This window comes from Scyliorhinus canicula, chromosome 1 (genome assembly GCF_902713615.1).
Source record: "Scyliorhinus canicula chromosome 1, sScyCan1.1, whole genome shotgun sequence".
Taxonomy (NCBI): domain Eukaryota; kingdom Metazoa; phylum Chordata; class Chondrichthyes; order Carcharhiniformes; family Scyliorhinidae; genus Scyliorhinus; species Scyliorhinus canicula.
The window spans coordinates 155,230,472-155,256,182 of NC_052146.1; the positions used below are offsets into that span (position 1 = coordinate 155,230,472).

At 48.6% G+C, this 25,711-nt stretch overlaps 1 protein-coding gene across 10 annotated transcripts in view; it reads right to left on the reverse strand.

The window, feature by feature from the left end:
- Window positions 1-25,711, reverse strand: part of inpp5b (inositol polyphosphate-5-phosphatase B) — a 246,141-nt gene that overhangs the window by 85,483 nt on the left and 134,947 nt on the right. For 4 of the 10 annotated variants that reach the window (XM_038801314.1, XM_038801334.1, XM_038801353.1 and 1 more), the window contains 2 exons: window positions 13,502-13,592; window positions 13,092-13,157 (listed from right to left, as the gene is read on the reverse strand). In XM_038801314.1, coding sequence (XP_038657242.1) covers window positions 13,092-13,157; window positions 13,502-13,592 — 157 coding nt within the window. Of the gene's footprint in view, window positions 1-13,091; window positions 13,158-13,501; window positions 13,593-15,441; window positions 15,558-25,711 lie in introns of all 10 variants that reach the window. The other 6 variants (XM_038801380.1, XM_038801372.1, XM_038801344.1 and 3 more) reach the window with 3 other exon arrangements.

The window sequence follows — 25,711 nt, forward strand, 5'->3', positions numbered from 1 at the left end:
AATAGTTAGGATCTGGGATTAACTGGAGAGTGTGATGGAGGCAGGTTTAACAGAAGCATTCAAAAGGCAATTAGATTGTTATCTGAAAAGGAAGAATGTGCAAGGCTCCCAGAAAGAGGGAGAATGGCACTAAATTAATTTCTCATTCAGAGAGCTGGTGCCGACACAATGGGCCAAATGGCCCCCTTTTGTGCTGTAAGAATTGTGATTCTGAGCTTCCACCACACGGTCACAACACATTCACTAGGACCTCCTATTTCCATAACACCACCCAACTTTGACCTTGCTTCAGCTCAACTGCTGCTAAAACCCTCAACCATGACTTTGCTACCTCTCGACTATTTGACTGCACGCTTTGCTGAACTCTCACGTTTTACCCTCCGCAAAAGTGGGGTTATTCAGAACTCTGCTGTCTTAACTCACATTAAGTTCTGCTCGCTCGCCACTCCTATGCTCGTTGGTTATATTGGTTTGCGGTTAAGCAACATCTCAATTTTACAATTTTCACCTGTTTTGAAACTGCTGCAAGGCCTCACTGATGGCACTCAGATGCCCAAGTCCTAAGCTCTGGTTTCCCTCCACCGTGCTATCTCGTCTCTTCTAGATGTTCCTTAAAACCAACCTCTGACTAAGCTTCTGGTCAACTGGCCTAACACCTTGTATGGCTCAATTGTGTTCCACAATACTCTTGTGAAGCAGCTTTGAATGTTGCATTCAGTTAAAGGTGTTATGTAAATGCCAGTTGCTGTTTTCAAAAATACGTAAATGAGACAGATAAAGATTGGGGTAACATCTAAATTCAGATCCTAATCTTGAACAATACTAGTACTGTACTGTGGAATGCATGAGAGGCTATCTTGTTATAAGAATTTAGTAACTTCCTCCCTAGTCAGGCAGGCAAGAAATGCAGACGAGTGATAATTTCCATATGCTTCCACTTAAAAGTTATGTGTCAGTGAATGAAGTGACTGACGGGAGAAGCTTTCAGGAACACAGTGCAAGCAGTCCATGGGGACTGGTTTAGCTTTTGGCTGGGTCGTGATGCAGAGCAAGGCCAGCAGCGCAGGTCAATTCCTCTACCGGCTGAGGTAATTCATGAAGACCTTGCCTTCTCAACCTTGCCCCTCCTCGCCTGAGGTGTGGTGATCCTCAGGTTAAATCATCACCTGAGAGCTCTCCCCCTCAAAGGAGAAAGCAGCCTAAACTCACCTGGGACATAACGACTTTGCTTCATACTTAATTCTAGACAACTTAAAAAGGTCTCGATATGGAGTACTTTGTTGGAGTTGCATTTGTGTGCCTTTCACAATCTCACAATGTCTCATAACGATTTTCAGCCAATTAAATGCTTTTGAAACATAACCACATGTAATGTACGGAAAGGCACTAGCCAATCTGTGCACAGCATGGTCCCACAAACAGTAATACGATAATGACTAGATTATCTCATTAATGTTTGTTGAGTCACTAATATTGACCAGGAGAAGCAAAATTTGGTTTCTGATGTCTGTTTCTTCCACACAATGAAAATAATTTATCTAATTATAGGATTTACCCAATCTAGTTGTCACAGGTGAAAGCTATGCATAAATTCTGCAGTCAAATGTAAATCATGCAACAACGCTGGGATATTCAGCCATTTCTACACCTGTTACTCAACAGCCGAGTGGGTGCCTGTGCTGAAATCCAAGGAAATAATTGATTTAAAGCAGTCACAATAGATTTCTATCCACGTTGGTTTGTAAAAACGTTTTCTTTGAAAACACAGGACATAATTGGAGTGAAAACATCGCTGCTGGTTCAATATGAAAAGAAAGATATAGAACTTCCAGCTGCAGCCGTGGAGTGAGTGAATGGTTACACACAGAGCAGCTCCAGCTCAAACGGCTTTATACCCGTTAGTGGGATCGCTCTGGCAGGAAAGTGGTGCAGAAGGTGTAGAGGGAGAGGTATTCCCCAAGATTGGCATGCCTACTGGCTACCAGACCCGGCAAAAAACAGTTAAAGACGTAGCTACGGAATTGGAGGGGACCTGTGGTGCAGCAACAATTGCGAGAGTGGCAGAGGGGGAAGGGTCGTCGCCAGTGGGAAAGGCCCAGATGGAACAGCTGATGGCCTTCAACAAAGACAAATTTAGCCAGCAAAGGAATGAGCTGCACGATGACTGGTCGGATGCCATTGAGGGAGCAGCAGCACCGCGAGGATCAATGGACTGTGTAGAAAAGTGCCTTGACGCACAAGTGGCAAAGATATGAGAGGTGGAGACGGTGGTGTCCGACCAGAATGATTGAATTTTGTCCTTGGAGGCAGAGGTGGATGTCCAGGGGAACCTGTACAAGTCATTGAGGGTGAAAGTGGAGCAGCAGGAAAATAGGTCCAGGCGGCAGAACCTGCAGATTGTGGGTCTGCCAAAGGGTGTGGAAGTAACGAATGCTACAAAATATGTGTCAAGGGTGTTGGTGGGGCTGGTGGCGGACAGGGTGCTGGACAGGGTCCACAGGTCTTTAAGGCAAAGACCGAGAGCAGGGGAGCTGCAGCGGGCAGTGATTGTGCAGTTGCAACAATTTGTCAAGAAATAAATGATTCTATGATGGCCAGTGAAAAACAAGACTGTGAATGGGAAGGGAATTGTATCCGAATATATCAAGATATTGGTGCTGTCAGAGAGTGGGTGGAACTGGGCTGTCTGTCAGCTTTTTACTTTCGTTTTAGGCTGTTTGCTGCAGCATATGTTTTAGTTTCGTTTTCAGAGCTGGATAGCTGCAGTCACAGCCAGAAGGTGTATGAATCTCTCTCTGTAATCTAAAGACTGTAAATCGATCCTGGTGATTTAAAACTAATAACCGTAATGACTTTAACCTGATGTGCTTCTGGGAAAAGGTGTTTTAAGTCTTATATGTGTTAAAAGGAAAGCTTAAAGGATTACGTAGTGTTGCATTCTTTGGGGGGTTGTATTTGAATTAATGGTTGCTAAGATGCTCACTGTATCTTTTAAACACGTTAACTTGAGTCCATAGAATAAACATTGTTTTGCTTTAAAAAATACATTTCCATTTCTGCTGTACCACGCCTGTAGAGTGGGCCGTGCGCTCCCCATACCACAGTCTAGTAAAAGATATGGGTCAGGTGAATGCCATGATACACTTTGGGGTTCTTGAAACCCTGGCCCATAACAAATTGGTGGCTCGAGGGGGATAAAGTCTATTTATTGGATTGGCTTGGTGAACTTAAGACAGTGAGGGGTGAGCATATTGCGGGTGCTTTTCAGGTGTGGTATTTTAGTTTAAGTATTGAGTGTGTTGTGGACAATGGCTCTTTCAGAGGCTCTGAAGTTTTTGGGGTGGAGACGGTCACACGCAGTACCTTACGGACAGAGGCCAAAATCGGACTGTTAGATTTGGCAAAAACATTGCAGTTAACATTACCCGACAAAATTCAATAGGATGAGGTAATTATGGTGGTGGCTAAGCATTTAAAGTTGCCTGAGATACAGTTTGACTCATTGGAAATTTCAAAAATTCAGTTGCAAATTAAACAAATGCAACATGAGAAAGAATTAAAGCAGCTTGAATATGAAAGAGAGAGAGAGGAAAAAAAAGGAAAGAGAGAAGAAAGGAAAACAGAAAGAATACCCCTAGCAGAACAAAAAGAAAGGGAACGGAAGATAGAGGTCAGGGAGTTTGAACTTCAGAAAATGGCCATGAAACATGAGAGTCAGTTAAAATTGGCAGACGTAAAGGGAAACGTATAGTTGGTGGATAGTGAGAAAGAGCATCATAGGCGAAGGCTTGGTGGGAGTCTATTTAAATATGTCCAAGCATTGCCAAGGTTTGACGAGAAGAAGGTAGAAGCCTTTGTCATTTCATTTGAGAAGGTAGCTAAACAAATTAAATGGCCACAGGAGATGTGGGTATTACTGATTCAAACAAAGCTGTAGGTAGGGCAAGTGAAGTGTTTGCTTCACTACCAGAGGTGTATGAGGAGGTGAAAAAATCCATCTTAGGTGCATATGAATTAGTTACTGAAGCCTACAGACAAAGGTTTAGAAATTTAAGGAAAGGATTTGGTCAAACTTACATGGAGTTTGTTTGAAAGGCTCAAACAGAGTAATTTTGATAGGTGGATAAGGGTTTTGAAAATAGACCAAACGTATGAAGCTCTCAGAGAAATTATACTTTTGGAGGAGTTTAAAAATTCAATTCCTGATGTAGTGAGAACTCATGTGGAAGAGCAGAGAGTTAAAACTGCAAGATTAGCAGCAGATATGGAAGATGATTATGAATTAGTTCATAAATCAACACTTGGTTTCCGACATCAGTTTCAGCCTGTGAAGGATAGAAACTGGGGACATGAGAAATACTCAAGTGGTAAAGGTAAATGTGATCTGATGGGAGATAATAAGGAGAGTGTACCTCAGATTAAAAAAGAAATCCAGGAGGGTGGAAAAGAAATGAAAAGTTTCAAATGTTTTCGCTGTAATAAACTAGGCCATGTAAAGTCACAGTGTTGGTGGTTGCAGAAAAGCACTGGGAAGGCCGATGTGGTAAAACAAGATAAGACAGTAGGGTTTGTTAAAGGGGTAAAGGAAAGCCTAAGCGAAGGAGGTGCAAAAGATTGTACAGCCTGATCAAGAGGTGATTGAGAAGAAGGTGCCACATCATCAGGTGCATGGGTATGCCCCAGCGCAACCAGTGCCATTTTGTTGGCTGGGAATAGTGGGGGCAATTCTCCGCTCCGTGGACCAAGTGACCGCGCCGTCGTGAACGCCGTCGCATTCCACGACAGCGTGAACGGGCCCCCACCGCGGCCTATTCACTGGCTGAGAGTGGGTCAGCAGCGGTGCCGCGAGGAACGCGGTGGGCGGAGAGCTGGAGCGGTGGCGCCATCACGCGGCGCCACACCACGTATAAGGAAGTGCGCAGGGCGCACAGAAACACTGGGGGACGACATGGAGGAGCCCCGTCGCGCTGCACCCTGCTTCAGGGACAGTGACCTGGAGTCACTGTTGGATGCAGTGGAGGAGCGCAGGGCTATCCTCTACCCCCGACGAGGACAACGGCAGCCAAGCAGCATCATGAGGCGTGGATGGCGAGAGGTGGGGAGCGCAGTCAGCGCTGTGGGGCACATCCACCGCATGGGAGAACAGTGCAGGAAGAAGCTGCACAACCTCACGAGGGCAGCGAGGGTAAGTTCCCCGAGACCCGCCCCGGGCAAGGCACCCCCCCTTGCCCACGCTAGGGTGGGTGGGAGGATCGGGCCCGACGTTGCACCCGGGACACGTGGATCCCCACCCCCTCAGTGGGCAGATGCCATGGCGTGGGTCAGAGTGTCCCCTCCTTGTGATAATGTTGCGTTCATAGGTGCGTCCTGACAATGTGCGTCTGACCCTGTGCTCCATCCCCCGCCCCCTGCAAGGGAAAGACGGCGCACAATTTCCAGGAGCGTGCCAGAACCAGAGGGGGATCTCCCCAGCTGCACCCACTGACCCTCTACGAGCACGGGCACTGGACCTTGCCCGGGGAGCCGCCAGCCGGGAGGTTGCGCCGTGCCAAGTCGGAGGCGAAGCTCCAAGTGAGAATCCACTGTATGCATGCAGTCCGCCATCCCATCTCTGCCCCCACCCCCCCGCACACCCCACTGCCTGACACAGCACCACCCCACAGTCCACACCCTCACTATGCACCCCCTCAACCCCTAACAAACGACCACGCAAGACTAATGAGACCTTAATGTGTTATTCAGGGCCACACGAGCACCGCTGTGGGACTGCCCATTCACCACACCGACGTGCAGCACCAACCTCTTCCGGCCACAGTGGGAAGAACCACGGGCAGGAAGGCCATCCTCTGAGGCCGGCACACTGAGGCCTGACGCACAGAGGACAGACAGAGACGTCAGGACGGATGATTATGACTCCTGTGAAAGTGTGACGGGCGGGGAGGTGACACCGAGTCTGGACAGTGACGCACAGAGGACGTCGCAGCATTCGAGGCACGGGGGCACAGCATCTCACATTGGCCGTGGTCTAAATGCACCGGGCCACGGTTCCACACAGGGGGCTGGGTACAGACAAGGACCTAGCAGCCGCGGCACTGCGGTCACCCACACCCCCCCAAGATCGCAGATACACATACTGGTGCGCACCACACAGTCGAACCGGTACAGCAGGTGGAGGTAGGAGAAGCCGAGGGCCTGGAAGGTCGGAGGGCAGGCCAGGCACAGCACCCAGCTGCTGCCCAGACGGCTCCCACTTTCCTGACCATTCCAGGCCCAGCCACAGACACAATGCAATTGGCACCCCAGGGACAGGACGACAGGATGACTGCTGTCTTCCGGCAACTGCAGACGCAGCTGGAGGAGTCCATCCGCGTCCACGAGCAGGGAGTGGTGCCGGTCATGGCTGCAACCCAGGCCGACACCGCACGGGTGGCGTCCGCGATGGAGGCAATGGGGGACACGGTTTTGGCCATGGGTCAGGTTCTTCAGGGCGTGGGGCTTAGTCTTCACGTGTCATCCGTGGCCCATGACAGGACTGCTCTCTCACAGGCAGTCATGCTTCAGAGCCACATGGACATTACCGCCGTGCTCCGGGCTCTGGCCCAGTCTCAGCAGGCCATCGCTGAGAGCATCGGCGGTCTGGTCCATGTGATGGACGGCGTCGCCAAACCCAGCGGGAGGTTGCGCTGTCCCCGACATAGCCGGCAACGTTCAGACCCTGGTCGATTCCACAGCTGGCCTCCAGGACTGGCAGCACCAGGTGTCGGTGGTGCAACGGGGCGTGCCTCCGCGCGCACCGTCGTCCCTTAGAGTGGCTCGGGGACCAACTGGCTCCCAGAGGGAGGAGGTGGTCCCGGTGCCTGTCCCTGTAGCCACAGCAAGTGAGGAACCGGAACACTCACACTCCCCCCTGCTCCTGTCCCTGGTGCATCTGGTGGGCAGCGGGCAGAGAGTGGCACCACTCCATCCAGCACGCCCACTGAGCAGGCTGGCCCATCCAGGCCGGGCCGCCCCAAGGAGCGCGCGCCAACGGGCAGCCAGGTCGAAGGCCAGGTTTCTCAGCAGTTCGCTGCACTCCTGATATACCAGCTGGGGGGGAACACCTAGACGTAGTGGTAGGGCACGTAAGGCCAAAAAGTTGGGCACGTAGTAAGTTGGCATGGGTGCAGTGAACAGATTAGACCTAGGGGCTAGGGCACGTGTGTTGCAATGTCACTATAAAAGTTGCTACTCCAAATCTCTATGCGTCTGTCCTTTTCCGGTGCCTGGGGGGTGGGGGGTGGGTTTTGGGTGGGGGGGGGGGGTTGGGGGGTAAGCGAGGGTGCCCACTGACGGTGCTGGCCGAGGATCATCGCAAGGATGTGGCCGGGAGTGCACCCCGCCCCAACACCAAACACGCCTTTTCCTCCTTGCGACAACGCCCGCTGCCCCACATGGTTATGTGATGGAGTGTCCCTGATGCATAGAGGGGACACTGAGGTTGTGGTGTTCTGATATGGCCATGAGCCAGATGGTCAAGAGCGAACTGTAGCTCACAGCTCATCGCAGAGTGGGTTGTCATCAGTGTTCACACCCGCTTATGGAGGTAGCAGTCTCCCGACAATGACGAGGTGCCGCAGGTGTAGTGCGGCGTGATGGTGGTGCCGTGTCTGGCAGGGTTGTGCGTTGGTGTAGGACGTGGGTGAGGGGGGTGTTGGGTGGTGCCAGCACGCATGGTCAACGGTGCCAGTGCCCTGAACAACGATGCCTTCCCCCTAGTGAACGAACCGTGCAGCGATCAGCGCATGCCTGCTGTCCCGATCGGTTCTGTCGTGCGGCCTCTCGGCCATATCCCGCGCCCCAATGTCGTCTGTGCTCCGCCGCCCTCCCACCCTCCTCTTCGACCCTGTCGGGTCGTATTGCAGGGTGCCCCCTGATCAGTCCAAGCATCTGAACCTCATTTTGAGGAGGCCGAAGCACCTCTCAACAACACCCCTAGTTGCTGCATGGGCCTCATTGTACCGGCGCTCCGCGTTGGTCTGTGGCCTCCCTATGGTCGTCATCAGCCACGGCTGCAACGGATAACCCATGTCGCCCAGCAACCATCCCCTAATCTGAGGTGGGTGACCCTAGTAAATTGCGGGGATGAAGGACTGTGCCAATATAAAGGCATCATGCCGCTTCCCAGATACTGGGCGCACACGTGCATAATCCTCATACCCTGGTCGCACACCACCTGTACGTTTATCCATTATGCCCCCTTCCTGTTCATGAAGATGTCCCTGTCCCGCGGTGGTGCATGGAGGTTGACATGAACACCATCCACGACGCCCTGTACCATCGGTATGCCAGCCACCTCGACGAATTGCGATACCCTGGCAGCCTGGTGAGCGTGGTCCTCTGGGAACTTGATGAACTGTCCCGCGATTGCATAGAAGCCATCGGTTACTGCCCGGATGCACCAGTGCACCGAGGCCTGACTGATCCCGCACAGGTCCCTGCTCAGCGCAAAAAAATTCAGGCCAACAGTTACCTTCACCCTCACTGGGAGGGCAGGTCCTCCCCCAGTTCCACGTGGCTCCAGGTGAGCCAGCAGGTGGCATATATGTGCGACCATCTCACGGCTCATCCGGAGTTTCCTCCTGCATGCCGCCTCCATCATGTCCTCGACGAGATTTGGTCCCTGTACACTTGGTCACGCATGCCACGCCTCCGCCGCCTTGGCACGACCACCTGATCCTGCTCATCCCCAGGTGACCCTTCAGGATCTGTGTCGTCGTCTTGTTCCCGGCTGGCATTGCATTGGCTGGAGGTGAGACTCAGCATGGGGCAAGTGCAGAGGCCGGGATGGAGGCCAGTTTGGGTTTGTTGGTGGATAAGCGGTATTGCGAAAAGGTGAGGTCGGTATTGGGGGTTACATGGAGATTAATCAGAATCAGGAGGTGTCGGCGGCCACGTTCTGGGAGGCGTTGAAGGTGGTGGTCCGAGGTGAGATTATTTTGTTCAAGGCATACAGAGGAGGAGGGTGGGGCATGGACGGTTGTTGAAGGATATAGTCAAGGTGGACAGAAGATATACGGGGGCCCCACTAAAGAGTGTTGGTGGACAGAAAAAGGTTGCAGGGACAGTTCGATAGGAAGGACAGTGGGGCAGCTACAGGGGGCGAGGGAGGTGCAATATGAATCTGGGGAGCAGGCAGGCCGCATGCTGGCCCACCAGGTGCGGAAACAGGCTGCGTCCTGGGAAACTTTAAAGATGCGAACAGAGAAGTGGTCGGTAGTGTCAGAGCCGGGGAGGATAATAAGGTGTCCAAGGGGTACTCTGAGAAGCTGTAGAGGGCAGAGCCAGGTAGAGAGGAAGGGGATATGGGACGGTTCCTGGACGGATTGGAGTTTCCAAGGTCGTAGGAGGAGAGGAGGCAAGCATTGGAGGAGCTGTTGGGGCTGAGGGAGGTGATTGGCAGGATGAGGGGAATGAAGTCGGGGAAGGCTCCAGGGCCGGATGGCTTTCTGGTGAAAATTTATACGGTGTTCGCGACAGAGCTGGCACTGCATTTGTTGGGGATGTTTAGTGAGGCTTTGGAGAAGGGGGAACTGCCAGAGACACTGACACAGGCATCGATTATGCAAATCCCAAAGAAGAGGGAGGATTCGTTGGAGTGTGGGTCGTATAGACCCATTTCGCTGCTGAACACAGATGTGAAAGTGTTGGTGAAGTTGGTGGCGGGGAGGATAGAAGGATGTGTGCCATGGGTGGTCGCTGAGGATCAAACGGGTTTTGTAAAGGGCAGGCAACTCTCCAGTAACATCAGAAGGCTGTTAAATGTAGTTATGACTCCGTCAGTGGGGCAGGTGCCGGAGGTCATTGTCGCTATGGATGCATAGAAGGCTTCTGATAGGGTGGAGTGGAGGTATTTATTTGAGATCTTGGGTCGGTTTGCGTTTAGCCCGAAGTTTGGGTTTGGCGTGAGGGCATCTGATATGTGCAGCTCCAGTGCAAGGGTATGTACAAGTGGGATGAGATCACTGAGTTTTGGGCTGCATAGGGTATGAGACAGGGGTGTCCGCTGTCGCCGTGCTATTCGTGCTGGCAATTGAGCCCTTGGCGATAGCCCTTAGGGGATCTATAGAGTAGTAGGGGATTGTGAGGGGAAGTAGGGAGCACTGGGTGTCATTCGACGCAGGCGTCCTGTTGTCCATGTTGGACCTGTCGGAGAGTATGGGTAGGATCATGGAAATATTGGAGAGATTCAGTTGTATACGTTGAATGTCAGGAAGAGCAAGGTGCTTCCGGTGAATGCGGCGAGATTGGGGGCAAACATGGTGATGTTGCCATTTAATGTAGCTAGGGAAAGGCTCAGGTACTTGGGATTCAGATGGTGAGGGAATGGGCTATGATGCACAGGTGGAATTTGACAAAGTTGGTTGAGGAGATAATAATAATAATCTTTATTGTCACAAGTAGACTTACAATAACACTGTAATGAAGTTACTGTCAAAAGCCCCTAGTCGCCACATTCCGGCACCTGTTCGGGTACAGAGTGGGAGAATTCAGAATGCTCAAATCACCTAACAGCACATCTTTCGGGACTTGCGGGAGGAAACCGGAGCACCCGGATGAAACCCATGCAGAGAACGTGTAGACTCCGCACAGACAGTGACCCAAGCTGGGAATCGAACCTGGGACCCTGGAGCTGTGAAGCAACAGTGCTATCCACTGTGCTACCATGCTGCCCTAGGGGAGATTTTAAGAGCTGGGATGCAATCCATTGTAAAAATGAATGTGCTGCCAAGGTTCTTATTAGTTTTCCAGATCCTCCCAATTTTTCTCCCGAAGGTGTCGAGGGTAAAGAAGGCCCCGTTACAGAGGCACAGGCAAAAAGGGAGGCTGCCGCTCCAGATCTGCTGCAGTAGATGTGGAGAAGGTGTTGCAATGGTGGGGATAGGGAGGAGTGGGCCAAGATGGAGGAGGAGTCCTGCAGGGGATCCAGTCTGAGGGCTTTGGTGACAGCTCCATTGCCAATAGCCCCGGGGAAGTTTACGGGGAGCCCAGTGGTATAATCAACGGTTAGGATGTGGAATCAGCTGCGGGACACTTTGTAGGGTGCGTCGGTGTTGACACCACTGTGCGGGAACCACAGGTTTAAGCCCGGAGAGATGGATGGGAAGTACGGGAAGTGGAGGGAGGCGGGACTGGTGAGAGGCAGGATGAGTTGCAGGAGAGGTTTGAGTTGCTGAGGGGGGAGTAAATTTAGGTACAGGCAGGTGAGGGACTATGCAAGGAGTGGAGGGCATTTCCCAGGGTACCAGAATGTACCCCAGTGGAGAAACCTGCTCCTGGAGGAGTCTGGGTGAGAGGGTGCTCGTAGTGAGGATCAAGAGCAAATGGAAGGAGGCGTTGGGGAGGGGGGGGGGGGGGGGGGGGGGAAGAGAGAAAATAGGCTGGGGACCATGGTGCAAGGCGATGCGTAGGGTGAATTCAACCTCCTCTTGCACAAGGATGAGCTTGATTCAGTTCAAGGTGTTGCATAGGGCACATATGAGGTTAGTTCTTTCAAAGGGTGGCCGATGAGTGCGAGAAGTGCGGGCGAGGGCTGGCGAATCATGTACACATGTTTTGGGGTTGTGAGAAGCTGGAGGGATACTGGGAAGCTGTGTTTGGGATGTTATCTAATATTATAGGGGTGGCGATCAGGCTGGACGTAATGGTGGCGATTTTTGGGCTTTCGGAAATGCTGGAGCTGCTGGAGGGGAAGGCAGCCAGTATCCTGGCCTTCACCTCTCTAATTGTCCACCGAAGGAGCTTGCTGAAGTGGAGGTCGGATCCGCTGCCGGGAGTGTCGGCCTAGCTGGGGGACCTGCACGACTTCCTATGGTTGGGAACTATTAAATTTGAGTTGAGGGGGTCGGTGGAGGGCTTCGAGTCATGGTGGGTTATTTTTTCTAAAATCTTTATCATCACAAGTAGGCTTACATTAACTGCAATGCAATTACTGTGAAAAGCCCCGAGTCGCCACATTCCGGCGCCTGTTCGGGTACACGGAGGAAGAATTCAGAATGTCCAAATGACCTAATAGCACATCTTTCGGGACTAGTGGGAGAAAACTGGAGCACCCAGAGGAAACCCACGCAGACATGGGAAGAACGTGGAGACGCCACACAGACAGTGACCCAAGCAACAGTGCTACCCACTGTGTTACCATGCCAAAGATGACAATACCGTCTGTGACAATGTTTGAAGGTCAGTTTGTCACAGGGGATGGGGAAGGGGGGGTAGGGGGTAAAAAGGGTAAATAATTGCACAAACGGTGGACTGAGAGGTTGTGAAGTCTGATGTTGTATGTGTTACTGTTTTTTATGCATGTTTGGAATAAAATAATATCTGACATTTAGTAACAGGCCATCTTTTGCAGGGGTTGTCGGTATACATCTTATGGCAAGCCTGCCATTTGAATAATACATGCTGAATATCTCAATCACCCTTACATATAGAACATACAGGAAAAGCTACATTAAACAAGCACCGTGATACAATCTTCCAGTAAAATGACTCTAAACGGCACTTTTAACCTGTTGTTGCTTTCCACTGTTACGAATTTCCACAAAGTCTGCTTCTTTGATATTCCCTTAAAAAGTATTTTGCTACCTCTCCAAAGGCTGAGTTAGTAAGTGCATCACCTAATGTGGAGCTCAGCTAATTCCATCATGGAAAGCCCCACTTTGTCCAGGATACTTCTAGCAGCGCTGCGCTATGGATTAGTTTACAGCAGAGGACTGTCCTGCAGTACTAAAATTAACACAGTGGATGTAGCTTTGGGAAAAGTGCAATATCACTTGTTTTGCACGTTATTTTTCAATCATCGCGAGATTCAACACGTTGCTGGATGACACCCCACTGCTGTCACCATGCTTTGCTCAAATTTCATGCAAAAGAAACAACAGGAAGAAAACAAAACTGAATGAAAAAGGCCCAGCAATTTAGCAATATGTCATTTAAACACGACAGACCAGTATTGCAAAACAGCCTCAAAGTGAAACCTCAAAGTGAAAGCAGTTCAAATATCTTTACTAACTATACTCAAATCCACAATGACTCTTGCTTGTTCTCACACACACCTCATAGCAGGACGTGCAGAGCAACTGGCGAAGGCCTCAGAGCATAATTCTGGGTCAGTGGAATACCTATGAAGAGCGGAGATGTGCTATTAAAAAGGTGCTCCGTGCTAGATACTACAGCCTACACTTTACAACATATAGCATCGGTCTACAATACTTAACATAAATGCTTCAAATTAATTACTTTGTTCATTGTTAATTGAAGGTGCCAACCAACTTAGCCACAATTAAAACATGTTTTGCATCAATAAGCTGACACAAGTGCTAATTTCCAAACTTAAGTGTTTAAAAAGAGCAAAATCTGAAATTTACATGGGCAAGATCATTCAATTATTTATTTCACATCATTAAAACCCTGAACATAATGAATGTAAACTAATTTTACAATATACAGTACCACCAGGTCTTACTTTTCTGGAGTAGGCTCAACATAGTCATCTTCATGCATGCGACTGTCCTTCTTCTCACGGCCATGTTGGATTGCTAGCAGATCAGAATCGCCTGGAATCAAACAAAAAATGCTCGGTCACATAAAAGGGAGCACCAACATCATGAACAGCAGGAAGATGGCAGGTTCAATTTCCTGGTCCGTGTTGAATTAACCAATGTCAGCAGGTGTGACTGCGATGAGGGAGAAGGGTTGCTTTCATTGGTCTCGTGTCACTCCAAGTCAGGCCAGGGCGAGAAGTCAACAACGATTTACGCCGCCAGTCAACATCAATGATTGCTCAAATGCAAAGGTTTGTATGTCGGCTGTGGACAAGATCACATTCTGGAGTGACACTTCCCAACAACTAACTAACTTGTTGATAACTACAATTCATATGTACACCTGAAGAACAATCGCTTGGCAGGCATTGAAGTGCAATGGAACGATATACCCTGGCATAAGTCACTGCCTTCAGGAATCAGGAAAGAAACAAGTGGAGAAGCTGACAAACCCAATTTCAGAAACATAATACAATGGGTGGAATCTTAGCATATTTTTTCGAGCTCCACAGACCAGGTCCACTTCAGTTCTCGAGCCTCGTGAGTAAAGAAAAGAGTGGGCGTGGTTCATGCCATCACGCTGGCAGGGCGGGGCCCACAGAGATTGGAACCCCCAGTGCAACTCCACAGAGGGCTGCCCCCTGGCAAAGGTTGGCACTGCCAAGTCAACACTGTACTAACCCAACAATGCCAACCTGTTCCTCCCTTCCGTGAGCCATACTTGCACTCCCTCCACTGAATCACCATTTTCAAAACCTGTTGTAAACCTCGCCGACGTCACGTCAGCGAGGTATGAATATTTAGTGAGGGAAAATCATGCAACTGGGGGCTGGTTAATCACTAAAATATATTCATAAACATTAAAATTGGGTTTTGCCCTTAGTGGGCGCGAACCTCGTGACAGCACAACGAGGGACATTGAAAACGGGAAATGTGATCTCTCTGGTGAGAATCACATTTCCCAATTCTTTGCAGATTTTCTGCCTGTGTCTCCGCACACCACTATGGGGACGATTTTTGAGCCCGCGTTAATGGAGAAATACTTGTCTAGAATATTATCTCTGGATAAGGGGATAATTCTGTGGATAAGGACAAGAGACATGAGGGGAGTAAACCCAACTGCAAGCATCTGGTATTATCCAAAGCATAAAAAAAGAGAATACCAATTGTGGTTGTTATGGATGTAGTAAAATAAGGAAAGCATGTAGAAAACAGGTGTCAGAGATTACTTCAATTCACCAGAGATAGATTGGAAAATCTATAGCGTGCAACAAAAATAGAAAAAAGTCTGCTTGTATGATGCTAATGTGGAACAATTAGTTGAGAAACTCAAGTAAGGAATGTGCGACTGGACCTGATACTAAGTAGCCAACAGGAAATGATGGACTGTGAAAGGCATCAAGAGAAAGCTTCACCCTGTTCTTGTCCAACGTTTGCACAGATGTGCACCCACACAGGTCGATGGATAGCCATCGGGAATGGGAACCAAAATCTCTGGATCCCTTCCCCAGCCTGGCCGGTTGCTGAAATCTACAAGACAACAGTAAAAGCCCCAGGGGGAGCTTTGAAACTAAATTTAATTAGCCTGGAAATTTATGACTGGCATCAGGAAAAACAAATCAATGACCAAGAATGATGTTGGATTGTCATAAAAATTGATCTGGTTCATTAAAAAACCCTTCAGGGAAGGGAACGTTCAAAGGAAAAGAAAAAGCTGCAAAAAATGTTGTGCTGTTTCATTAGGAGTCCATTTCACATTCAACCACTGCCATTTATTTTTTAAAGTATTAAATTAAACCAAGCAACTCAAGTTAAAGATCAAGTTTGAAATAAACGAATTCTAAAGCAGCTCAGTACTTACTGGGAGCAGCAATGGCAGCAATGGCGGTGATGGCAGCAGCAGCAGCAGTGGCAGCAACACCGGCAGAAAAATACGTACAAAGTATTGTTGAGTGAATAGATGGTGCACAAGTAGGGCTAAACAGCAGTAGGAAAGCACTATTAGTAAAGAACCGGGAGTGAACCGCCTACAACAGATGCAAAGCTATTTCTATGAAAAATGAGAGCAAGGTAGAAAAACAAAAGCTCAGGAGTAACTTATACGTTACATTTTACAGGATGCACTACTTCTAAAAAATACTTTAAAAATCAGGTAACACCAATGGACTGGTTCAAGCTAGGTTCAGCAAGAGCAACATTTGATTCCAGCTGTCAATTTCTGCTTTAGAGTTGCATAGCAATTAGCAATACATTAAAAAACAGGATGTAGAAAGCAAACCTCGTCAAACTTGCTGAAATTAAAAGAGATTAATAGCTTAGTAGTGGGATATAGGTTAGTTATGCAAATTGGGAAAGAAATGTCAAATTAAACCAAATATTAAGAAACACAAAGTGATGCACATGGCTCCAAAAAAAACCTGGGTAATAAGTATACAATAAATGGAGACAAATTGGTACAGAGATCAAAAATCTATTATTTTAATGCCATGAATTACAGGAAAGGTTGTGTTAACTTCAACATAGGCAAGTATGCTAAAGTTATGTTTGGGCTTTTAAAATTTACTCATTAGACCACATTGGGAGTGCTGCGTTCAGCTCTGGTCACCACACCAAGGTGGGGCCTGCAGTGAACAGTTAAAAAAGTTAATGGCCAGCAGTACCTGAACAAGCACACACTTACAAACTACTGTTGGCCCCTGGATAGAAGCAAGCATGAGAGATGAGTCAAATTAATTGCGCTACGATAAGTAAACACAATTGCCTCTTTCCTCCACCAATGGTATATTTGCTGCATGTTTATAATTAAATCATAAAGACCTGCAAGCTTAAAAACTTAACTTTTAAGCCTTCCTGTACCAAAAACATTGTTACAATGCTAAACCCTCCCCTCACGTATCCTTCTGATCCACAATCATTTCAGAGCTACACCTTGGGCGGGATTCTCCCACCCTGCAGCAGAGTGTCCACGCCGTCGTTAACGCCGTCGCGTTTTACGAGGGCATGAACAGGCCGCTGGGAGGACTAATTCTGGCCCCTACAGGGGGCCAGCACGGCGCTGAAGCGGTTCACGCCGCTCCAGCTGCTGATACCGGCACAAAGTGGGTGCTGCGGGATCCACGCATGTGCAATGGCGCCGGCGCCAATGCGCGGTGGCCTCCCTCAACGCGTCGGCCCCAACGCAACATGGCGCAGGAGTTCAGGGGCTGGCACGGAAGAAAAGAGGCCGGGGGAGAGGGAGGCCTGCCCGCCAATCGGTGGGCCCCAATCGCGGGCCAGGGCCCATCGGAGGCCCCTCCCGGGGTCGGAGCCCCCTCCCCACTACAGGCCGTCACCCGACCCTTGTGCGTAGAGTTCCCGCCGGCTGCGAGCAGGTGTGGACGGCGCCAGCAAGTCTCAGTTTTTATTGCGGCCGCCCGGCCCAAGAAACGGCTGGCCGGCCATGTACAGCGGCTCGCGACCGCGCATCCAATTCACCAGAGATAGAAATGAAAATCTATAGAGTGCAACAAAAATAGAAAAAAGTCTGCTTGTATGATGCTAATGTGGAACAATTAGTTGAGAAACTCAAGGAAGGAATGTGCGACTGGACCTGATATTAAGTAGCCAACAGGAAATGATGGACTGTGAAAGGCATCAAGAGAAAGCTTCACCCTGTTCTTGTCCAACGTTTACACAGATGTGCACCCACGTGCCGGCGCCGAGGCAGCGTGGCCCGGTCGTGGGGATTCTCCGGCCCAGCCCGGGCTGAGAGAATCCCGCCTTTACTTACTCATCACTTTATATTCACATACATCAATCTCTCTCTCTCTCTCTCTCTCAAAAGAGAGATGTCAATCATTATATAACAAACACAAACTGAATTTTGAAAAATTCCGTAGCCTAAATTATAGCCCATGGTTAGGCATAATTAGAAAAGCACAAGAATTGTCCAGCTCATCATTCAGAATACCTACAATAGCCTTCAATCTTAGGAGATGGTCACCATGAAACAATGTGTTCTTGCTTTATAATCAGTCATCTCAGAAATATGTTGAATGAAAACAACACTATTCGTCCACTCCCTCAGGAGAGAGTAAACACCAAGGATGAAAAAACAAGTTCATGCCAGAACCAGATAATAAAGACAGATGGTGGGCTTGTATTAATTCATACTCATCCCAGTACGGTTGGACTCAGCTGCACCAGATGACATTGACCTGCAGAGTTCAAACTTCATCCATGCATTTCTTTAAGGGAAATGGCTGTCAACCAGGCAACTGCAGACCTTTGCACTCGTGTTATTTCAGAATTTGATCAGTTCAATCTGCTCAAGATTCCACCTCACCCCTGAAGGAAGAACGTGGCGCAGACGACAACCCAATGTAGTTAATAATGTGTCAATCAATACCATAAAAACAGAACTGTGTGATGGTTAATCTTTCCAAAGGGAATAAACATTTTCAAAATAAATTTAGAGTACCCAATTCTTTTTTTCCAATTAAGAGGCGATTTCGCTCGGCCAATCCACCTAACCTTCACATCTTTGGGTTGTGGGGGTGAAACTCAGGCAGACACAGGGAGAATGTGCAAACTCCACAGAGACCAGTGACACGGGGCCAAGATCGAACCTGGGTCCTCAGCGCCATAGGCAGCAGTGCTAACCACAGCACCACCCCGGGAATAAACGGTTCTAATGCGGTCATGTTAGAGCAGATTGTATAGAAACAGGGATGCAACCCAGATCGTTGAGAAGGAAGGCTGAAAATTACAGAGGCGCTGGCATCTGCCAGTCCTCCTTAGCTATGGGGATGATGCCAGAAGACTGGAGGTCTACAAAGGAAAACTGGAATGGGATAAATGATACAACTACAAACCACTCAGTCTAACATCTGTGGTGGAGGAATGTTTGAGAGAAAATCATCCACTTGGAAAAGAATGGGCAAATAAATGAATGGATTTGTTAAACACAAATAGTGTTTGCGTAAAATTTTCTGAATATAATTGCAAAAATTGTGTATTGAGACATCACTTGCAAATTTCTTTTCATTCTCCTTTTTTTAACCTCATATTTTCTGTTTTGCCACTGATGTTCTTATGTATCATTCCTGTAATGACCCCCACGAGGATACCCTGATTGCCCACTAGAGGGAAAGTTCATATTCCACGAGCCTCACGGGGAGATCAGAGACCTGCCCAGCTGGGGCTCACAAGAACCCAGTAAAACCGTTGGCCCGGGCAAGGACTGGAATGTTGGTTGTCCTGACGGGACGGCACTGTGTAAATAGTTCGCTGCTCGGGGCAGATGTTTTGTGACCTTGATTAACCCATCGTTCACCTTACCACTCTGCTTCCTGGGACTTAATACTGGCAATGAGGTAAAATAAATTTTAACTCCAATTCTGGAGTTCCAGCTGCTCAGGAAAATTGCCGTTCAACAACGTGTGGAACTGACTGTTCAATATGCTGCTTTTCGGGAAACTGGAGGCTTCGACGCAGGCCTGGAACATTGGGTTCAATACGCAGAACGGATGAGATTGCTGAAGAGGACCTGACTGCCGCTGGGCACAACCTTTGGCATTATAAAAAGCCTCACGTACCCGGCTGCTTTGGATTCAAAACCATTTTGTGAATTGGTAGAGCTGGTGTCCAACTGTCTTGACATAGTCAGTAATCATGCAATGGTTTAACACTGTTGTTCGGTCTCCGGGATGGTGTATTGTGAGTCTCCCTTTAAGAAATGTTTTTGTCTTATCACATGGCTTCAGTGATGTCATTGCGTGGGTGGAGCTGGGCACATTGACCATCTTAAGCAACGAAAGCCCGCCTCAGAGGGTGTCCCGGACTTCAGTATGGAATATTCTCCACTTGCATGGATGAGTTCTGCTCCAGCAACACTTAAGAAGCTCGAAACCATCCAGGACAAAGCAGCCCACTTGATTACTACCCCTTTTACAAACATTCATACCCTCCACCACCGATGAGCAGTGGTAGCCGTGTCTACAATCTAGAAGATGCATTGCAGTAACTTGCCAAGGTTCCTCAGTCAGCACCTTCCAAACCAACAACCACTACTATCTAGAAGGGCAAGAACAGCAGATATCGGGGATCCCTACCACCTGGAGGTTCCCTTCCAAGTCACACACCACCCTGGCTTGGAAATATATCGCCACTCTTTCACTGTCGCTGGGGTAACATCCTGTAATTCCCTCCCAAACAGCACAGAGGGTGTACCTACATCTCAAGGGCTGCAGTAGTTCAAGGAGGCAACTCACCACCATCTTCTGAAGGACAACTAGGGATAGGCAATAAATGCTGGCCTAAACAGAGACGCCACTTCCGTAAATTAATTTTTAAAATGGACACCGAAGCATCTGTACCAATAGACGATGGTGTGTCCAGGACCAAACCCCCGGCAATAGCCCTCTGGAGATCACCTTGGAAAAGGTAGTCTACTAATCATTATATGCCACCCGACCCAGACCCGCTTCTGGCGGAAGCTCAGCTATGTGCAGTGGTGCAGAAGGCCTCCTCAGTTTGTGTCAGAGGGAACAGTTGGCCAGTGGGGGAGAGCGGAAGGAGTGTAATAACCCCCACGAGGCCCACGGGGATACCCTGATCGATCTCATCGTGGGACATGTAGAATATGAGCTTCTTCATAGTGGGCAGAGGCCCGCCCAGCTGGGGCCCATAAGAACCCAGTATACGGGCTGACCCGGACAGGGGCCATCATATTGGTTGTCCCAATGGGACTGTACTTTTCAAACAGTTCGCTGCCATAGACAGACTTTTTGTGACCTTGGTTAAACCACATTTACCATACCGCTCGGCTTCTTGGGTCTTCATATTTCCCATTCGACAGAATCTGGGCAATTTTTTGTATTGCTTTTTCAAAATGCTTTTTCTTCTAGTTATGTTGTCTCTTATCTCTTTAATTACTCATTTGTTTTTTTTTTGCAAAATAGAGCTTCAGTCCCTTAGAGATGCAAACTGGTTCTGTATCATATTAAATTTGTTTTTGAAAACTTCCTCCTAATCTGCTGTTTTACCCATTAATAGATTTGCCCAGTTTACTGTGCACACTCTGGACGAAATCTTATATCTGTGTCCAATTAGAACAGCAGGTGGGTTCCTAATGTTGAAGACCAAACCAGAGGCACCCGAGTTGGGGATGGTTAGCAGCTTCACAGGAGAGGTGGGTGGCTCTATTGATTTCATCCCTCTTGATTTTATTAATGCTTCCATTTTGAGACATCCCCACATTCACTATCTATACCAGGGGTGGGCAAACTATGGCCCGCGGGCCGCATGCGGCCCGCCAAAGGTCTTTATGCGGCCCACCAAGTCATTTAAAAAAAAAAAATTTTTTTTAAAAATTTTTTTTTAAGGTTAATGGGGGGGCTGTTGGGTTACTTACTGGTATAGGGTGGATACGTTGACTTGAGTAGGGTGATCATTGCTCGGCACAACGTCGAGGGCCGAAGGGCCTGTTCTGTGCTGTACTGTTCTATGTTCTATATGAGGCACCCAGAATCATAACCGGGTGAAGTAATTATTTTACTTAATATACTATGCGGCCCTTTAAAATTGTGAATTTCTGAATGTGGTCCTTGCACGGAAAAGTTTGCCCACCCCTGATCTATACTATCCTTTTCACCTGAGCCCTCCGTCCAACTTAGTCCAAAGTTCTTGTGATTGCCCAAATTATGCTTTCCATTCGGATCCTAGTCCCAGACTGGTTCAGGTGAAATGTATCCCAACGGTACAGTGAAACGTATTGTTCTGCTTACAGTCCAGGACGATCGTACCATACATGAAAAAGATAGAGCATACAATACACAGTGTCAATACACGGATATAGACATTGGGTGAAGCATACAGAGTGTATGGCTACACAGTAGAGAAGATGTGTGGAGAGATCAGTCCAGTCCATAAGAGAGTCATTCAGTAGTCTGGTAGTAGCAGGGAAGAAGCTGTTTTTGAATCTGTTAGCGCGTGTTCTCAGACTTTTGTATCTTCTGCCTGATGGAAGAGAGAATATCCTGGATGGGACACGTCTTTGACTGTGCTGCCTACCTTCCCGAGGCAGCGGGAGATAAAGACAGAGTCAGTGGATGGGAGGCAGTTTTGCGTGATGGACTGGGCTGTGTTCGCGACTGTAGTTTCTTAAGGTCTTGGGCCAAGCAGTTGATACCAGTCTTTTTTCCATGAAATGGAAGCACTTTTTCCCTACAGCATTCTTTAGCCACATGTTCAAGTCCCTGCTTACCCCTACTCCCATTAATTACTCTCCAAACAGGATCTCTTTCCTCTCCTCATTTTGCTGGTCTGCATATGGACCACAAAAACTGGACCCTTCACTCCCAGTCCAGCCACAAGGATATGTCCTGAAGCCTGCACCGGAAAGGCAACACAACCTTTGAAGCACCCGGCTTGGCTACAGAAAACAGTATACAGTACTCTACTGACTGGTTCAAGGCGGCAGCGCGCCACCATCTTCTTAAGGGCAATTAGGATGGGCAACAAATACTGATCTAGTCAACGATGCCCACATCCAATGAATGAATTTTTTAAAAATGCCCACTTAAGGGCATAAGTTGGTGGCATGGTGGAAAAACATATCATGTAACATTAACCTAAATCTATTACTGGGAGGAAAGGGGGATTTAGAGAAAATGGTTTAATTATGCCTGCACATTTTTTAACAAGGAGAAATTCAAATTGATACACCTGATGCAAATTATATATCTAAAAACTCTGTTTGACTAGTAAAAACAATCTGGTATTCCAAGCACATCGTGACAAGAGACAGAGTGGAACCAAACTAAGGGGTTCCAAGGATCTTGGCAATCATTTTAAATTAACCCCTCTAATTTGGAACGGCCATCTCTAAACATCGACTCTATTATTAATCAAAAGACTGATTCAATATGTTAACTAGACAATTGTGTAGCTAGCTTGTCAAAAGCCATTAGATTAAATGTGGTTAATCATCAATAAAATAGTGTCAACATGTTTTCAGCTCAATAGCACAATGTGTTATTTTCTAAACATTTTGAACAGAGCCTGGGAAATGATAGTGAGACAGACAGACTGCTTCTTCCCATGGAGAGATAAGCATGCAGCTGCAGAGCATGTCCTTGGAGGGGACAATACTGCACAGAAACTCATGTCTGGGATGAGACCATGGTTACGTAACTACAGGTTTGTCAGAAAGTTCAAAGGGGTGGTGGAGGGGGAGGGAGCGTTGGGGGGGGGGGGGGGGGGGGGGGGGGTTTGCTTCCCAAGGGAGCAAGCAGAAAGAGAGGTTAAAGACCTACATATGAATGTAGGTCTTTGAATGTCACCTTACCCAAGGTGCTCCCTCCCCCGACCAAGCAGTCTCTTGCTCCCTTCCTCGGGCCATGCAGTGACTCACTCCCTTCCTTGGGTCAGGCAATCTTTTACTCCCTCCCGCTCTCTTCCCCAGGCCCAGCTGTCTTTTGCTCCCTTCCCCGGGCCAGGAAGTCACACACTGTCTTGCTCTCCCAGCTACTGTGCAGCAGTAAATGTCTCTTCACCAATTGATTGCTCAGCTATTGTTTCTCGGAAATGAGTAAATAGACCAATGGGTTTTCTGTTTCACGTGAAAAATGAAATAATGGAACACACGGACCAAATGCCAGAGATTTCTTTTGGAATACCAACAGAAAGAATAAAAAGTTTCAGGACATGAGCTCAGACACTGCAGCACAAAACAACCACAAAAACAAAATCGTCAAAGAAAACCATATTTTGTAAAAATACCAAGAGTTATGATCAACCTTTAAAGAGGTAATCTTCCGCATGTTGGCAGGTCAACTTCGGAGGGAGGCAGCGGTGAGGGAAATTGTTCAGGTGTGGGATAAGGCAGGGAAGTTGGTGATGTCTCCAGATCAGGGTGTTTGAGGAATTGTACGAGAGAATGTATAGGCTGGAGTCACCTGGGGAGGATAGGGAGATGCAGAAATTCCTGAATGGTTTGGAATACCCGAGGTTGGGGGAGGAGGATAGGGACATATTGTAGGGGGCGATAGTGGAGCAGGAGATAAAAGATGGGATTGAGAGGATGCAGTCGGGGAGGTTAGCAGGGCTGGATGGGTTCCTGGTGGAGTGTCGCAAGAAATGTAAAGATACGCTGGCGCCGCTGATGGTGGGGATGTTTGAGGAGGTGATAGGGAAGGGGGTGTTGCCACTGACTTTGGTGAAGGCATCAATCTCCCTACTTCTCAAGGATAAGGATCCGACAGAATGTGGGTCCTATAGGCCCATATCACTTTTGAATGTGGACGCAAAGGTTTTGGCAAAGGTATTGGTGGGTAGGTTGGAGGAATGTCTCTTGGCAGTGACAGGGGAAGATCAGATGGGGTTTGTGAAGGGGAGACAGCTCTTTTTGAACATTAGGAGGGTATTGAACGTGGTTATGGTGCCAGTGGAAGGCAGAGAGACAAAGGTGGTTGTGGCATTGGATGCCAAGAAAGCGTTTGACCGAGTAAAGTCGGGGTATTTGATGGCGGTTCTGGAGCAATTTGGGATTGGGTCACGATTTGTAGATTGGGTAAGGCGGCTGTACAGGGAGCCGAGGGCGAGAGTCCGTACGAATAACATCAATTTGGGATACGTTGCTCTGCACCATGGAACCAGGCAGGGTTGTTTGCGCTTGCGATTGAGTCGTTGGCCATCGCGTTGAGGAGTTTGGAGGTGTGGAAAGGGATAGTGCAGGGGGGGGAGAGAACATCGGGTATCTATGTATGTGGACGACTTGCTGTTGTCTGTATCGGAACCGAGTGTGTCGATGGGGGGGGGGGGCATATTGGAGCTGCTTCGAGTGTTTGGGTCTTTTTCGGGATATAAACTAAATTTAGATGAAAGTGACTATTTTGTGGTGTCTCGGCCAGGGTTGGGAGCAGGGGTAGGGGGACTACCATTCCATAGGAAGGGGACTCACTTTAGATATCTGGGGGTGCAGGTATAACATTGTTAGTCTGGTGGGGAGGGTGAAAGTAGATCTGACAAGGTGGGATGGTCTCCCTCTGTCACTGGCAGGTTGGGTACAGGCAATTAAAATGAATGTGTTGCCGCAATCCTTGTTTATTTTTCAGTGCCTGTCAATCTTCCTGCCAAAGGCATTTTTCAAGGAGGTAGAAACGATGATTACCTCGTTTATATGTGGAGGGAAGGTGGCTAGGATTAGGAAGGTGCTGTTGCAGAGAGGACGGCAGTCAGGGGGGTTGGGTCTTCCGAATTTATTATATTATTACTGGGTGGCGAACGCAGAGAAGGTGAGGAGCTGGGGGGGGGGAAGGAAGAGACCGGTCAGAATGGAGGAGAGTCTGTGTAGGGGGTCGGGGCTGGGGGTGTGAGCAGCAGTGCCACTCCCGATGGCCCGGGGAAATACTCGGAGTCCGGTAGTAGCAGTGACACTGAAAATTTGAAGGCAGTTGCGCCAGCACTTTAGGCTGGGGGCGGGGTCAAGGGAAATGCCGATTCGGGAAAATGACAGATTTGAGGCAGGGAAGTGGGATGCGAGAAGGGAGTCAGGACATTAAAGGATTTGTTTCTCGGGGGCCGGTTTGCTGCATTGAAGGAGCTGGGAGTGAAATGTGGGCTGGGGCCGGGGGAAATGTTTAGGTTTATGCAGGTCCGAGATTTTGCTAAGAAGGAGATACAGAGCTTTCCAGTGGCGCCGGCCTCCATACTATTGGAGGAGGTGGTGCTGACGGCAGGGGGAATGGAGAAGGGGGTGGTGTCGGCGATTTATGGGGCGATTCTGGGAGAAGAGGTGCTCCGGAGGGTAAATGCCTCAACTTCGTACGTGAGGTTGGGGCTGATAGTGGTGTATAGGGTGCACCTCACAAAGGCGAGGATGAGCCATCACTTTCAGGGGGTAGAGGATGTTTGTCAATGTTGCGGGGGGGGGCTGCTGCAAACCATGATCATATGTTTTGGTCCTGTCCAAAGCTTGAGGGGTATTGGAGGGAGGTCTTCATGGTAATTTTGAAGGTGGTACATGTGAGGCTCGAGCCAGTCCTTTAGAGGCCATATTTTTATCTCTCCCTGGGATGAAAATATGAAAAAGGAGAACAAAAAGATTTTTAGAAAAATATGGTAATCTTCAAATAACTTTGGGGCAGCTG